Raw genomic sequence first — 14746 nt, 5'->3', positions numbered from 1 at the left:
TGCTAGAAAGCCAGAGATAAGGAGTGAGAAAAGGAAAGTGAGATACATAGGTAAGTGAGTATACCTGTGTATGCACAAGTGTGTGATACAAAGGGACTGAAAGACTATGAGAATGACAATGCCTATAGAAAACAGAGCAACATGTAGTATTATGGCAAGCCCTAGAAAACCGAATCTGATGGCCTCGAGGAAATTTCTCTTTATTATTTCGTGGTCAACTACAACTAGCCAGAACTAGCCAGGCACATGCAGTTACATGTAAAATTAGTGAGCATACAGGATACTACACTACATGTTCAATAACTTCCACATGCAGACAAATGTATGGAATATGGCACACTGCCAGACATAAACAGTAATTGAATGCATTTCACGTTTAAGTTCAAGTTTAAACACATGCAACTATTTGACCATTTTACTATTGGATTTAGAAACATTTCTAATGCAAAGATGCGTTAAGCAGGAAAAGAAATAACATCAATTACACCACCTTTATATTTGATTCCATTTATAATAGTCAAAAAGTTAGACAGGTTTCCGTCGGTCTCAAAATAAGAGAATGAGTTTCTGCTTCCTCTCCTCCCACTCTCTTGGCTCTTCTGATTCTTTCATTCATTCTCTGGAAATTTAAAGAGATGATTGGCAGATTCTCACTGCAAATATCCAGTTTTCCTTTGTTAGGTTAATTGGTGATTCAGGGTGGATAAAACACTGCACAGCACATAGAATATAGTGCTGTATGATGACGTAAAAATAAATAAATACAGTTGGCAAAATTTAATGTGTACGTCCATATGATAGTCTAACTCTTCCCAAACTGTCACAAACTTGTCTGGAGGCAACCACGTGAAACTCACGAATCCCCTCTTTCTAACAATATGTTTTGATTATTTCTCATGAACAACTGTGGAATTAAAGCACTCTGAAACCAGATAGTTTTTTTAGATACACCCTATCCTTAATTTTATATGTGTATAACTTGAGTCTACAACTACAGCCAAAACACAGCAAATGTCCCATAAACGATTTGTACATTTAATTGACAAAACCCTTGTTGTCAAAGCAAATTTGACAAGTGTTACCAGTGGTAATTATTCATTATGTTAATTTAGCACCCAATTCTTACCTAAAAACCTAACTGGATGTGTTTAAGGTGTTTAATGGAGCAATACTGTCAATACTGGCATCAGATAAAAGTCTCAAAGGCACTAACTCAACTGAAGGAGTGGAGACCCCACAAACAACTGATAGAGAACGCCTAGCTGAAAATGATCTGTCACAAAGAAAAGGCAATTTTGAGTGGAGGGTAAATGATTAGCACACTGCTTTGCAAGTTCACAAAGACAGCCTGGATATGTTACTTGACACAATTTTAACAAAATCTCAGAAGTTTTCTTAGACCCCAAATTTGTAAGTTCTCCTCATTACACATCTGCTCATCCAGCATCTGTTTCTCCCAACCATTAAAAACTTGGTTGCAATGCATTTTTCATTGCACCATGTGCTTTTGTAGAATGATCAGCTGGATTTAAATTGGTTAGGACGTGTAGGTTTTAAAAAATTTAAATGTTGTCTTTAACGATGGGGGCAGGGACATAACCCTGGCAGTTGAAATGCGGTCTATACACACTGAAGAAATTAACCTTTTCTCTATTTAAGACCTGTAAAGAAGTGAAACGTAAGTTGTTATCTGGCATTCAAGAAAGAAGAGGGGAAGAGAGAAGCTGAGGGGATCGAATAAAGGGCAGAAGAGCATTATGGAGCAAGTGCTTTTATGTTTTATTCACAATTTAGGTTTTAGGGGAGGTTTGTGTATATAACACTATGACACTGTGTGAGCCATTAACATTTTGATTACCATTTATGTTACTCTCACTTGGGATCCAAACTAGAGGGCCTGAATACACACTATGGCTGGCATTACAAGGAGTTTGATCTTGACTGGTCTACAACACAGTCAAGATCAAACAGAGCAAATAGAGTTAGTAAAGTAGGTTGCCACCGTTTCTGTCTAGCTATTGGTAGAATTTTTACAGCTTTAATCTGGGGTTTTTGAGAAGCAAATAATTATGTTATCCTCTTCAACTGACCCTTTCTATGAACGTTCTAGAGAGGCGAGACTGATAACATTTGCTGCCCATCTCCAAATTTAACGTTATTGTTTTATAACACTGGTCTTCAAAACATAATTTTTGTGTGCTACTGAGAACATATGAGCTCTTTATCTACTGCTTTACTGATTTCAGATAATGGAATCCAGTTTAAGCTATATGTTTGAGCTATATATCACTGATGTCTTGACATTTTTGAAAATAAATATAATATATAAACACAATGTCTGAAATTGTAACTGTTTTCTACTAAAATGTTTATTCTGAAAACAAACCTAAGATGATGCCATAGATAGATTAAAGCACATTTCTGTCAATTTAGCTCAAAATAAAACAATTTTTTGAGGAATGTACTTTTACACTTGTGCTCCTCATCCATCTCTCTTTGTAAGAACCAACAAAATTAAGTTGGTTTTCTGTCACTTTTATATCGTGATGAAATATCTTTAAATGTTCATCGCTGACATCGCAAAGATTTGGTGGAAAAAAAGTCAAGATGAGAATGTAAAAAGTGCTTCCTCAGTGACATTACTGTAATTATTACCTGATAAAATGTTGCTTTTAGCATGTTATCCACACGTTCAGCATAATTCTCTGTTCTTTCATTGCTAATACAATTTTGGAGAACCCACAGTAATGGTTCCCATGCTGATGATTCAGCTGGCTTCAGTTTTCCTTTTGAACTCACCGTCAAGCATGTATTGATGGATTCAGGGACAAACATGAACACCTTTTTTCTTAAATGATAAAACACATTGCCATTTCTGTCACATGATCCAATACTTAAAACTTCATAACTAAAAAATGAGACATGCTAGATGAAAAGGTTTTTTAGATTTGGAGTCAGCAAGTGAAATTTATTAGTACAGATGAAAGAATAGAAGAATGCCAGTAGCAAAATGGTTGTTGAATTGAATCAAATTAACTATAGCTAGTCACTACCCTAACGATAGCTAAACAGACAGCTAACATAGCTATCTGGTTACCGCTAATAGCTAAAAGGCTTATGTTGACTTGTCCACCAGTCAGGCTGAGATATATGATAAATGATTAATACTGACCTCTCAAATTGACACTGAACGCTAAGTGTTGAGTGAACTCTTGTTCATGTGTTCATTTGCTGGTGAGGCAACAGGCTGTGATTCTACCTGTGTGACAGCTGGAGGAGGCCAAGACGGCGCTGTTAATACTGATACTGCTGCAAATGAGTATCTATAGTAATTTTGGAATCTGCATTTTAAACTACATTATATAAGCAATTTTTATAGACACCCCCACCCTGTTTTCATATTCTGACTATCGCAGAACATGTATTCTACTGAAACATTAGCAGTATATGGAAATAGTTATGGATATTTAGATTTTCAGCTTGTCTGATTGCTGCTCTATTTTACATCAGTTGCGTATGGGGCGCCGTTTGTAAACTGAAACATGCCGAAATTAACAGCAACATTTTTCCACATTTAGCTCTAAATCTTACAAAAACATGTTTTTTCGAGTCATTTTTTACAACATTTAGTAAAATATTTGTAACTTTTCATATTTAAAACAGGATTTTAAATGTTAAATCTAAATGCTAAATGTTAAATCTAAATGTTAAATGTTAAATCTAAATGCTAAATGTTAAATGTAAATATTATATTTAAATGTAAATGTTAAATGTTAAATGTAAATATTATATTTAAATGTAAATGTTAAATCTAAATGTTATATATAAATCTAAATGTTAAATGTTAAATCTAAATATTATATATAAATCTAAATGTTAAATGTTAAATCTAAATATTATATATAAATCTAAATGTTAAATGTTAAATCTAAATGTTATATATAAATCTAAATGTTAAATGTTAAATCTAAATGTTATATATAAATCTAAATGTTAAATCTAAATGTTATATATAAATCTAAATGTTAAATGTTAAATCTAAATGTTACGGGAAACTAAATATTTAGCTAATATGCAAATTTATTGTACGGGTCAACGGAAATACCAAAATAAAAGCTTCAAGAAAACCTCCCGCGCTAAAGTGTGCCGGTCGCGGTCAGGTTCTGTGTTTGCGCTCCTCTTACGGTCACTTTTGACTGCCATGAGCTGCTTCGACTATTCCCTACCAGCATGTCCAGCGATTTAGCTGAAAACATTGGAAGAGCCGTTTTGTCGGCCATCCAACGATTCAGCGGTAATGCACCCTCGACCTCACAAACGCCGCAGCACTTGGTAAGTTTATTGTATAGCATTTTGGACGGGTTGATAGCAGTGTTAGCAAAACTAGCAAAGCTAAATTACTTAGCTAGTCCTCAATTATTTCATTTGGTAGGCAGCAGACAGAGATCGAACATCATACAACTCTATTTATTTATTTGGTAGGTAGGTAACAGTCGTTCTTGATGTAAATGTTTCCTTAGGAATCCAGCAATGCACCTGGACCAAGTAGACCTGCCGTCTCCACTGGGATACCATACTGCTCGGTAGGCCTTCTTACACATATCATTTAGCTGACTAATTTTTGTTTTTTCTTTGGTGTCACCTTAAATTAAATCCTGTCAAAGTAATGATTCTGATTCTACATACATTTCATCTTCTTAGGGGTCCATCACTAGCAGTGTCACATCACCACCAACAACATTCACAAGTTTTACGTCATATTTTTATTACTGTTTTTGCTGTGAAGTGTCTTTTGATTGCTCACTTTCATATTTTAAAACTATTGATAAAATATTACTCTAGCTAATCTGTCACAGTACAATTGCCTCAAATTACCCATCTTTTGTTATAGAATTGTGCTCATTGAGATTTTCTGTGCCGTGTTCTAGGATGGTTACCAAGGAAGGCTTCAGATTTCCAAAGAGGAATTGGAAAATGTTCTTTCCCTGAAAACATCTTTTACTGAAGCTGCATCTATCCTTTCCATCTCCAGGCCCACTCTGTATAAGTTACTGCAAGACTATAATATCTCAGAGTCAAAATTCAATGTAATCAGTGACCATGAGTTAGATCAGATAGTGTCCCAAATAAAAACTGAACATCCAAATGTTGGAGAAGTGATGCTGATGGGTCATCTGCGTTCCAAAAACATAGTGGTTCAAAGATGGCGCGTAAGAAAGTCACTGCGGAGGGTGGACTCGGCTGGTGTTCTATCCAGGAGAAGAACTGCAGTTGCTCGGCGAGTATATTCTGTGCCTCATCCAAATTTCATATGGCACATAGATGGAAATCACAAACTGATTCGTTGGAAGTTTGTTGTTCATGGTGCAATAGATGGATACAGCAGGATGTTGATGTTTCTTCAGTGCTCCAGCAATAATCGAGCTGAGACTGTGAAAGCCCTCTTTACTGCAGCTGTTGGACAATTTGGCAGACCCCTGCATATCAGGACTGATCACGGAGGAGAGAATGCTCAGATTTGGGAGGACATGCGAGCAAGCAGGGGTGAAAGCTCTGTCTTAATGGGAAGTTCTGTGCACAACCAGAGGTTTGAGCGTTTCAACCACAACAACAACAACAACTGTAGCCGCATTTATGCACCTATATTTTATGAATTGGAATCACTTGGTATCCTAGACTTAGAAAATGCAACAGACCTATTTTGCCTTCATTATGTGTTTCTACCACGAATCAACCGCACTTTGTTATATCCAGCTTTGAATTCCTTCAATCACTCTGTTTCCACTGAAGGTAATAGAACTCCCATCCAGCTTTTTGCCTGCGGAACTCATGTGTCTCATCGTCACAACCCAGAACTTTCTACAGCAGAGGTCTCCATACCCTCCTTGTCAAACTCTGAAAGTAGGTTTGTCCCATTAAATGACAGCGATTTACAAGAGCTATATACAAGCATTCACCCTTTTGAAGAAGACAACAATAATGGTAAAACATTGTTTCAATGAACACAGCAGTATATTTTTAACAAACTTGTAAATGTGTGACCTCAACCACAGGATACCAGTGATGTTCTAAAGAGTGATGACACTTAATATTCTTAAATGCTGTACAGCAAATGCAGTTTTTGTACTACTGCAGAAGCCCCTCCCCTCTAGCAGTGATGCCTCCTGCCACATAAGGACTCAGAGTTAATGACTGACAGTGACTCATAGGCTATTCAGAAGGCTACAACCACTTTTAGTTTATGGGTAAAACCAGTTATTCAGATTGAAGTAAAGATCAAATTCACACTGTAATACAGTATAACAGTGAAAATTATCAACACGGAACAGTCAGTCTTTAAATCAATTCACAAGATTATCTACAGTATTGTTTTAATCATTGTAAAGTTGCAATAGTCTTAATAAATGTTGCTGTTAGATGTCTAAGTAATCCTGGCTTGTTCTACAAAGCATGTTTAGTATACTCTGTGCATAAACTGTTTTGAAGTGTCCTTGTTTAAAAAAGAAAAGCTTAATAAAATTATTGTATTACACCAGTGACTTTATTGATTTGTCGTTGAAAATACAGAGTTAGCATTTTTATAAATCTATTGAAGCTTTGAAAATTATTACATTTCAACATTAAATGCAGTCAGAATTTATTTCAACTATCTTGTATGAAGCAAAGTTACTTGAAACTACAATTAATGAACAGGATTAGAGTTAACAAACCCACCATTTTAATTTCACTTTTTTTGGAACATGTTTAGATGGTGCTGAATAAAGCTCCATTCATGAGTGCTACTAAGAAGCAGTAATGAAAAGCATCATCATCAGCCATTGTTGTTTCATTCACAAAAAGCTGAAGCTCATTTGCACATGTGTGTGCAATCGGGAGATGTTTGCTTTCATCGTGAATGAATGTTATTTTAGGAGCTGGTTGAAAACCTATGGCTGGAACCTTGCTGCTCCCGGTGGCAAAAGCCAAGATGTGACCAGGCCTCAAAGCCTTCACAAATGCCTCTTCATCCTTGGTAAGAGTCCTTTCTCCAAGTGAGTCTCTCAGCTCTTCATCTAAAAACAAAGAAAAACCACCGTTAACCTGGGGACACTAAAATAGTTTAAGCTTGAGCTAACAACTAAATGATGGCTAATGTTTTTATAAAAAATACAGAGGTTCTGTCTTTGCCTTGCTTGTCAGTTGTAAGCTATCATACATCTTTATTCCTGTTTTGTGTGCGCGCATGTGACATAAAAAGACAAAGTTTTACTTTAGTGTCCCGAATTGTTTCATGGCCAGACTACATTATGTGAATTTCTGCTTACTTTCGACACACTGGAGAAATTCCCGAAATTTGACCACCATCAGCTCCTCTCTAACTCTTCTGTTGCTCCCAAGGACAGAATAGCTTGGCCTGAGAACCCCAGCAATTAAACTGGCTGTCAGATCTTTGTCCTCCCCCGATAGGTCAAGCAGAACACGCAAACTGGGGTTCTCTCTCAGGAGTGATAAAATCTAGACAGAAAAGTTTAAATAATGGTTAAATTCCAGTTTTAAATATAAAAAGTAGCTCACTCTAAATGATTATAAAATAATGACCAATTGATACAGAAAAAAATATAACTCTCACTCCATAGTAGGACAAGCCATCAGTTAGTTGATCGAAGCAGCTTTGCCGTTGCAGAACTGCAAGGTATAGAGCTGCATTTTTCACAAACAGATCTTTATTGGCCATGGTGACTGTGAGTGGAAGACCTTCAACTTGATATCGCCATGAGTCGCAGCAGCTGACTGCTTCCTCCAAATCATGTTGAGTTGTTGCATTTACAACCTAAATATTTAAGAAAAACACTTTAAATGTTTGTTTTTTACCAGTGTACACAAATACTGCAGATGGTTCATTTTAATTGGACTCGAAACGTTTTTGTTTTGGTTTATTTGGCTGTATTTCACCAATATTTTTTTTTTTAACAAAAAGGAAACAAATTGAAAATATAATACATGGAATTGCCTCTAATAACCAAAAGTGTATTTATTATATATTATAAAAGAAGACCAGAAGACTTGTGAATATAGGAAATATTACAATATTCTTGTTATAATATTGCAATTCACCTTTTTCAGATTCTCTCTTAACTCAGGGTCACCTATATCATCCGGTGTTAGGTGTACTTGAAGAATGTCTCCTGACACAATGTAGTCTACTACATGTGGAGAGAGAAAGGCAAGTGCTTCTCCACCTTGCACTATTATCGTGGACAACATCCTGCCAATGGTTCGATATACTCCATTTTGCAAGTGTAGGATGTTAAATTTCAGTGTGCATCCATTTGGTGTAGCTGAAAAATAACACACAAAATAGTATATTCTGTACAGACCCCAAACTGATATCTTGAGATTGACAGACAAAAATGTATTACTTTTTTTTTTTTAACTGTTTCAGACACACAGAACATAACAGATTTATTATCTGTAGTCATTTATTAACTTGTTAATGTTCTGTCAAACAATGTTCAGATCAGGTGGTTGTTGCGTTTGTAACATTATAAAAACGAGTGTCGTCAACAAGCCTTTAGGCCTTGAGTAAGTAAGTAAGTTAGTTAGTTTGACTGTGAAATCCTATTACCTTCAAAAGCACCACTGTCCTGAAAGATGGCCTTCACCAGTAAACGGAAAAACTCCCGCCTTGGCCCCCCAAGGTCAGCAGCATCTTCCTCTGTATCATGTTCATCGCTTGCAAATGTGACATAAAGCATCTCACAGCTTTCTGCAAACTTGGGTCTCTTGAACTGACGCAAAGCAGTCGACCACACATTGGCTCGACTGATATGGAGTTGTCTTGTTCCTGGTGTAATGACTTTCTCACTATGAGCTCTAAGAAGACCTTCAATTTCTTCTTTGCTGAGCTTCTTAAAAGACCTATATAAAAAAGGGACAATGACAAACAGATCTTGGGGAAAAATGGAAATTTGCTGTACATTTGACTCAAGTGCACAGAGTTACAACATATAATTATGTTGTGATAGTCCATATTAAATTAGTCAGAAATGAGCAATTACCTTTGTAATTGTGTAACTGCAAAAAAATGATGCAAGTAAAGATGCAAATAAAATATTCAATTATCAAAGGTTACTTTCAAATCTTACCTTGAAATATGAACTTCACTCTGTCTATCAGACTCTTCTAGGAGGCTACGCTGAATTGCCTCTTCAAGAGCTTCATCTTCCTCCAGAAAAATAGGGCTAAGTAGATAAGAGATATTAGAAATCATAAAACATGTCAGCCTTGAAGAATTTCTCACACTACATCATTAAAAAAAAAAAAAAAATTAAATGTAAATCCTAAAGTTGCAGTCATTCAGCAAAAAAACCCCAAACATGCAAATTGGAAACTTGCATCAAAACAATATCCTAAACAACATCTAAAATGAAGGATTTCTTTAACCCCTAGACAACAGCTTACACAAATTCTGCCACATTATATGGAAACATCTGCTGTCCCTCTGCCTGTCCCTCATTTTCACTCTCTTGAATGCAGCTCTCCGTTTCCTGATGCTTGGCCTCACTTTCACCTGGTGTTGTAGACAACGCATGATGCACTGAACAAAGGAAAGAAGGTCAGCATGACTTGCTTCATAATGTTAACAGCCTTTATATATCCTTATATTAGTTTAAGTGAAAGTTGGGCACATATTCCTCCTTGGCTGTAATCACCTGTGATAATTCGTAAACATTAAAATGGTAAATGGCCTGTATTTGTATAGCACTTTTACTAGTCCCCCCTAAGGACCCCAAAGCGCTTTACACACCCAGTCATCCACCCATTCACACACTGGTGAAGGCAAGCTACAGTTGTAGCCACAGCTGCCCTGGGGCAGACTGACAGAGGCGAGGCTGCCATATCGCGCCATCGGCCCTTCTGGCCAACACCAGTAGGCGGTAGGTGAAGTGTCTTGCCCAAGGACACAACGACCGAGACTGTCCGAGCCGGGGCTCGAACCGGCAACCTTCCGATTACAAGGCAAACTCCCAACTCTTGAGCCACGATCGCCCCAATCGGACAAATTAACGATGCTCTCATCAAACAAACCCCCCAGGAATTATTACGCACTGCAGTAACAAAATCTAACTGGTCATCGAGCTTAGAACCTCACTAGGTTTTCATTCACATCACATACCTCGTCTTCTCCGGCAGACTGGACTTTCAAAGTCACTATCAGACAGCTCTTCTGGTTCCTCCTGAGGGAAAAGAAAGCATGTTCTACATAAAATCAAATACAGTTGCACCAAATCACTGGTAACACAGAGGCACATGGCTGCACTAAAAACTGTTTACACCTGCTGAAACTGCAATATTAATTAATACAATTAATAAAATTATGTTAAGGGAACAGACTCACTTTTTAGACAATAAATATTTCTGCACTGCAATATAAAATGTTTACCTGTGCAGGTTTTTGTATCCCTGCCATTATATAGAGGCAGGTGGTGGAACAAATCGAGCCAACTTCTTGGCCACCCCAAAGAAAACTGCTAGAAACATTTGGTTTCATTAGTCGTTTACATCCTCTAATTGTACTCAAATACTCAAAAGGGAATGTCTGGCCAGTTGACAGTGCAAATGTTCTTCTGAAGATTGCTGCTATTTCTTCTCTAAGTTGTGCTTCAGACCAGTCAGATGTAAAGGAGATCTTCCCAATAAGGCCATCTTGTGCTAGTTTTGCTCGTGAATCTCCTCTCGGTATGAGAAACGTTGATGCTGAAGACAAGGGCAAGCACACAACATCTTTTGTATAGTGTTTGCAGGTCTTGTTTTTTCTCACAAAATGTGAGCGCGTAGCATGAGCTTGAGGAACTGATGGAAGAGGAACCTGAAATGAATTCAAACACAGATACAGATAGACACCTATGCATTACAATACATCCGTAAGGTTTCTGTTATCTGTTCATTAAAAACAAACAAACAAACTGTAGACTCAGACCATCTTACTATTGTCTACCCATTACACAGAAAACTGAACCTTTTGTATCTTGTAGATTAGCATTTGGTGATTGTTGGTCAAGTTGGTGATTCAGTTCCCAGGTGCTCTAATCTAGAGCTCCCAATGAGTTTATCCGACTATGACTGTGTGCGAATGTTGGACAGAAAAAGTGCTTGTATTAATCTGTGCATGTGAATGGGTAAATGAGATCTGTTGTATAAAGTGCTTTGAGCACTCAATTAGAGTAGCAAAGGCCTGCAATTAGGTCAGTGTGTATTTGGACCCTAACAAGTTTTATTTTGTTGCCCGTTTACTGAAACATATTCCAATCAAAATTATATCATGGACATGATGTGCAGACTAAGCTTTAATTTAGGGTATCCATATTAAAATGATGATGTCATTACCAATTAAGCAGATAAAAGGCCTGGAATTGATTTGAGACGTAGTGTTTGCATTTTGAAAATTTTACTGTGAACAGACAACATGCGGTCAAAGAGAACATAACAGAAAAAAGAAAATTAAGAAATTAATACAGCCACTACAGTGACCATCAAAACGATGAAAAATATTGACGTAAAATTTATTTTGCGACACCACAGAACAAATGATAGCGTATAATATGAAATGATAGATGTTTTCATATCGTCATATCGAACAGCCCTAATACAGAGGGTTCACTGCAAGGTGCAAGCCACTCATAAGCCTCAAGAATAGAAAGGCTAGAATGGACTTAACAAAAAAAAAAAAAAAAAAAAAAAACATCTAGTAAAAGCCAGCTAAATTTTGGAAAAACATTCTTTGGACAGATAAAACCAAGATCAACCTCTACCAGAATGATGGCAAGAAAAAAGTATGGAGAAGGGTGGAACGACTCATGATCCAAAGCATACCACATCATCTGTAAAACATGGCAGAGGCAGTGTGATGGTTTGGGCGTGCATGGCTGCCAGTGGCACTGGTAGTGTTTACTGAATATGTGACACAGGACTGAAGCAGCTGAATGTGTTCAGAGACATACTTGTCTGCTTAAGTCCAGCTAAAAGTAGTCACATTGATTGGGAAGCATTTAATAATAAAGATGGAAGATGACCCAAAACATACAGTCCAAGCACCCCATGACTTTAATAAAGTAAAGAAATAGAATATTCTTGAATGGCCAAGTCAGTCACTGGATTTTAACCCAATTGAGCATACATTTCAGTTGTTGAAGACTAAATTTAGGACAGAAAGGCCCACAAACAAACAGCAACTGAAAGCCAATGCAGTAAAGGCCTGGCAGAGCCTTAGTAAGGAGGAATGCCAGCATCTGGTGGTGTCCATGACTTCAAGACTTCAGGCTGTCATTGCCAACAAAGGGTTTTGAATAAAGTAATAGAAATTATCATTTTATTTTCAGTTATTTAATTTGTCTAATTACTTTAGAGCCTCTGAAATGATAGGATTGTGTTTACAAATTAATTTTTCCCTCTCACATTTTTATGCATTCATTTAGTCCAACCCACTGAATTAAAACTTAAAGTCTGCACTTCAACTGCATTGGAGTAGTTTCATTTTTAATTCATTCTGGTAATGTACAGAAGCAACATTAGAAAATGTGTCTGTATCCAACTACTTATGAACCTGACTGTATATCAAAACAGTCAGCTAAGATGAGATAACATACCTTTATTAGTCCCACAAGGGGAAATTTCATGATAAATGAATTAAATGATATGTGTAAGAAGGCCTACCGAGCAGTATGGTATCCCAGTGGAGACGGCAGGTCTACTTGGTCCAGGTGCATTGCTGGATTCCTAAGGAAACATTTACATCAAGAACGACTGTTACCTACCTACCAAATAAATAAATAGAGTTGTATGATGTTCGATCTCTGTCTGCTGCCTACCAAATGAAATAATTGAGGACTAGCTAAGTAATTTAGCTTTGCTAGTTTTGCTAACACTGCTATCAACCCGTCCAAAATGCTATACAATAAACTTACCAAGTGCTGCGGCGTTTGTGAGGTCGAGGGTGCATTACCGCTAGGGTTGCCAACCGTCCCTTAAAATACGGAATCGTCCCGTATTTCGAAACAAAAGTACACGTCCCGTATTGAGCTAATAAGGGACGCACTTTGTCCCGTAATACAGTGAGAATCAAAAGTAGTCTATAACTTTTAATGGAATTAACGCTTTGTTTGAAAACATAATTCCCAGCCCCTCTCCTGCTTTGTGACCAATGAGCTGACAGCACACTTATGACAATTCGAGTATGACAAGTCAGATTACCGCTCATCTCATTGGTTGAGGAAAGGTCGCTTACGGAGAAAATACCGGAAGACAACCGATGACCACAACAAGAAGCATGGCCAACAGGGAAACAAACGCCGACACTGCGGTGCAAGTCTCGGACGGCACACTGTGCCTCCATAAAATGAAGGTTATAACAGAAAATCTGTCGCTCGCTCTCTCTGTCTTTCACTCACACAGACACACCACCACATCAACTTTGCTAAATTGCTAATGAAAAACATTGATCAGGCAGCTGTGATTGAGCAGCAGTGTAAATCCAACTATTTTCACGGTTGTTGTGGTCGTGATAATTTTGTGATGCCACATGGAAAAGGCTCGGATGAGCTTTCCAAAGTTCTACAAGTTGTGCCTCCATCGCTTGTGTCCAGATCACACACTGCACAGCTGTGCTGCAACGTCTTTTTCACCGACGTTTACGTGTTTGCGCGTGAGCAGCTGCGGTGACACCCTCACGAGCGATTGATGATCGGGAGCTGGTCGTGAGGTGTTAATCGCTTCTCGTTACCCCACGTATACTACACGACGCACGATGAAGGCCAAAATCGGGCTGATCACCAAATCGGTCGCACGACTCAAAAATCGGCTCAAAATGGGCCAAAAATCGCACAGTGTAAGCCCAGCATTAGAGCAGCAATGTTTGTTCGCTCAGAGAAAGAAAAAAAAAGGCTGCAAAAGTACAGGGAGGAATGGGAAAAGGAAAACACCTGGCTGGAAAAGTGCACTATAAAGCGCACTGCACTGTGTGCCGGCGCACTTTTTCCATAGGCATGCTTCTATTGGTGGGCACATGAAGAACACGAGGGGCATGAAAGCTCGGGGAACCCTTTACCAAATTTTTGTCCGCCAGGCCATGGCAGAAGCAGATATGGTATGTAAACACTGGTTTGTTTTTTTTAAACCCTCTGGTTAAGGTTAATATGGGCATGTGCGGTGAATATCAGGGCTATGTGGCCAGAAGTGTGATAATATAATTTATTTTGTGTAATAAACAACTGCAAGGATAGATGATTACAACAAATAGATCACTAATACATAAAAGTAATACATAGATGAATAATGATGATGAGTTATGATGCGTAATCATGGGAACAAGTGGGTTTACAAACAGGAGCAGCTGATTAGCTTTAGAAAAGCTGAAATAATACCTCAACTGAAGCCAACTGTACTAAATGCACTAAATGTGCACTGTTACAAGAATGATTTTGTTCTATTGTTTTCTATTAATTTATATAATTTTAAGTTAAGTAGGACAGAGTTCTTTTAAAGAAAGATTTACTTATATTCTCAAAAGTTAAGCATGACAGGCTTCTGTTTAAGAAAGAGACCTGTTTTACTGTGTTAATGTTGTCATTGTGAGCTAAAAATAAATGGCTAAATGATCATTTGTTTCCCATATGGTCATATCACAAAGAATATGCATCTGCTTAAATCAAGTTCAAGTCAAATGGTTAAAAAATAATTTCACACACAAAAAAAGAGCTACCACACTGGG

The 14746-nt window shown here is 37.5% G+C and overlaps 2 protein-coding genes across 2 annotated transcripts; one reads left to right on the top strand and one right to left on the bottom strand.

Moving 5' to 3' along the window:
• Positions 1–4044: 4044 nt before the first annotated feature.
• LOC146658623 (uncharacterized) lies at positions 4045–6064 on the top strand. The gene is made up of 4 exons (XM_085424144.1): positions 4045–4332; positions 4521–4583; positions 4929–5901; positions 6054–6064. Exons 1-4 carry the CDS (start codon positions 4231–4233, stop codon positions 6062–6064), a joined length of 1149 nt encoding a protein of 382 aa, XP_085280270.1. The 5' UTR covers positions 4045–4230.
• A 288-nt stretch (positions 6065–6352) lies between these two features.
• Positions 6353–13227, bottom strand: LOC146658622 (G2/M phase-specific E3 ubiquitin-protein ligase-like). The gene is made up of 10 exons (XM_085422322.1): positions 12945–13227; positions 12694–12756; positions 10424–10849; positions 10157–10217; positions 9126–9221; positions 8606–8898; positions 8095–8318; positions 7610–7810; positions 7305–7494; positions 6353–7052 (listed from the first exon to the last, which is right to left on the bottom strand). Exons 6-10 carry the CDS (start codon positions 8733–8735, stop codon positions 6745–6747), a joined length of 1053 nt encoding a protein of 350 aa, XP_085278448.1. The 5' UTR covers positions 8736–8898; positions 9126–9221; positions 10157–10217; positions 10424–10849; positions 12694–12756; positions 12945–13227; the 3' UTR covers positions 6353–6744.
• Between the last annotated feature and the right edge of the window lie 1519 nt (positions 13228–14746).

The sequence above is a fragment of the Rhamphochromis longiceps genome, linkage group LG11 (genome assembly GCF_057381845.1).
Source record: "Rhamphochromis longiceps isolate RC_006_pf linkage group LG11, R_longiceps_female_GT1.1, whole genome shotgun sequence".
In the NCBI taxonomy this organism is placed as follows: domain Eukaryota; kingdom Metazoa; phylum Chordata; class Actinopteri; order Cichliformes; family Cichlidae; genus Rhamphochromis; species Rhamphochromis longiceps.
This window is presented reverse-complemented; position numbering and strand designations above follow the sequence as displayed.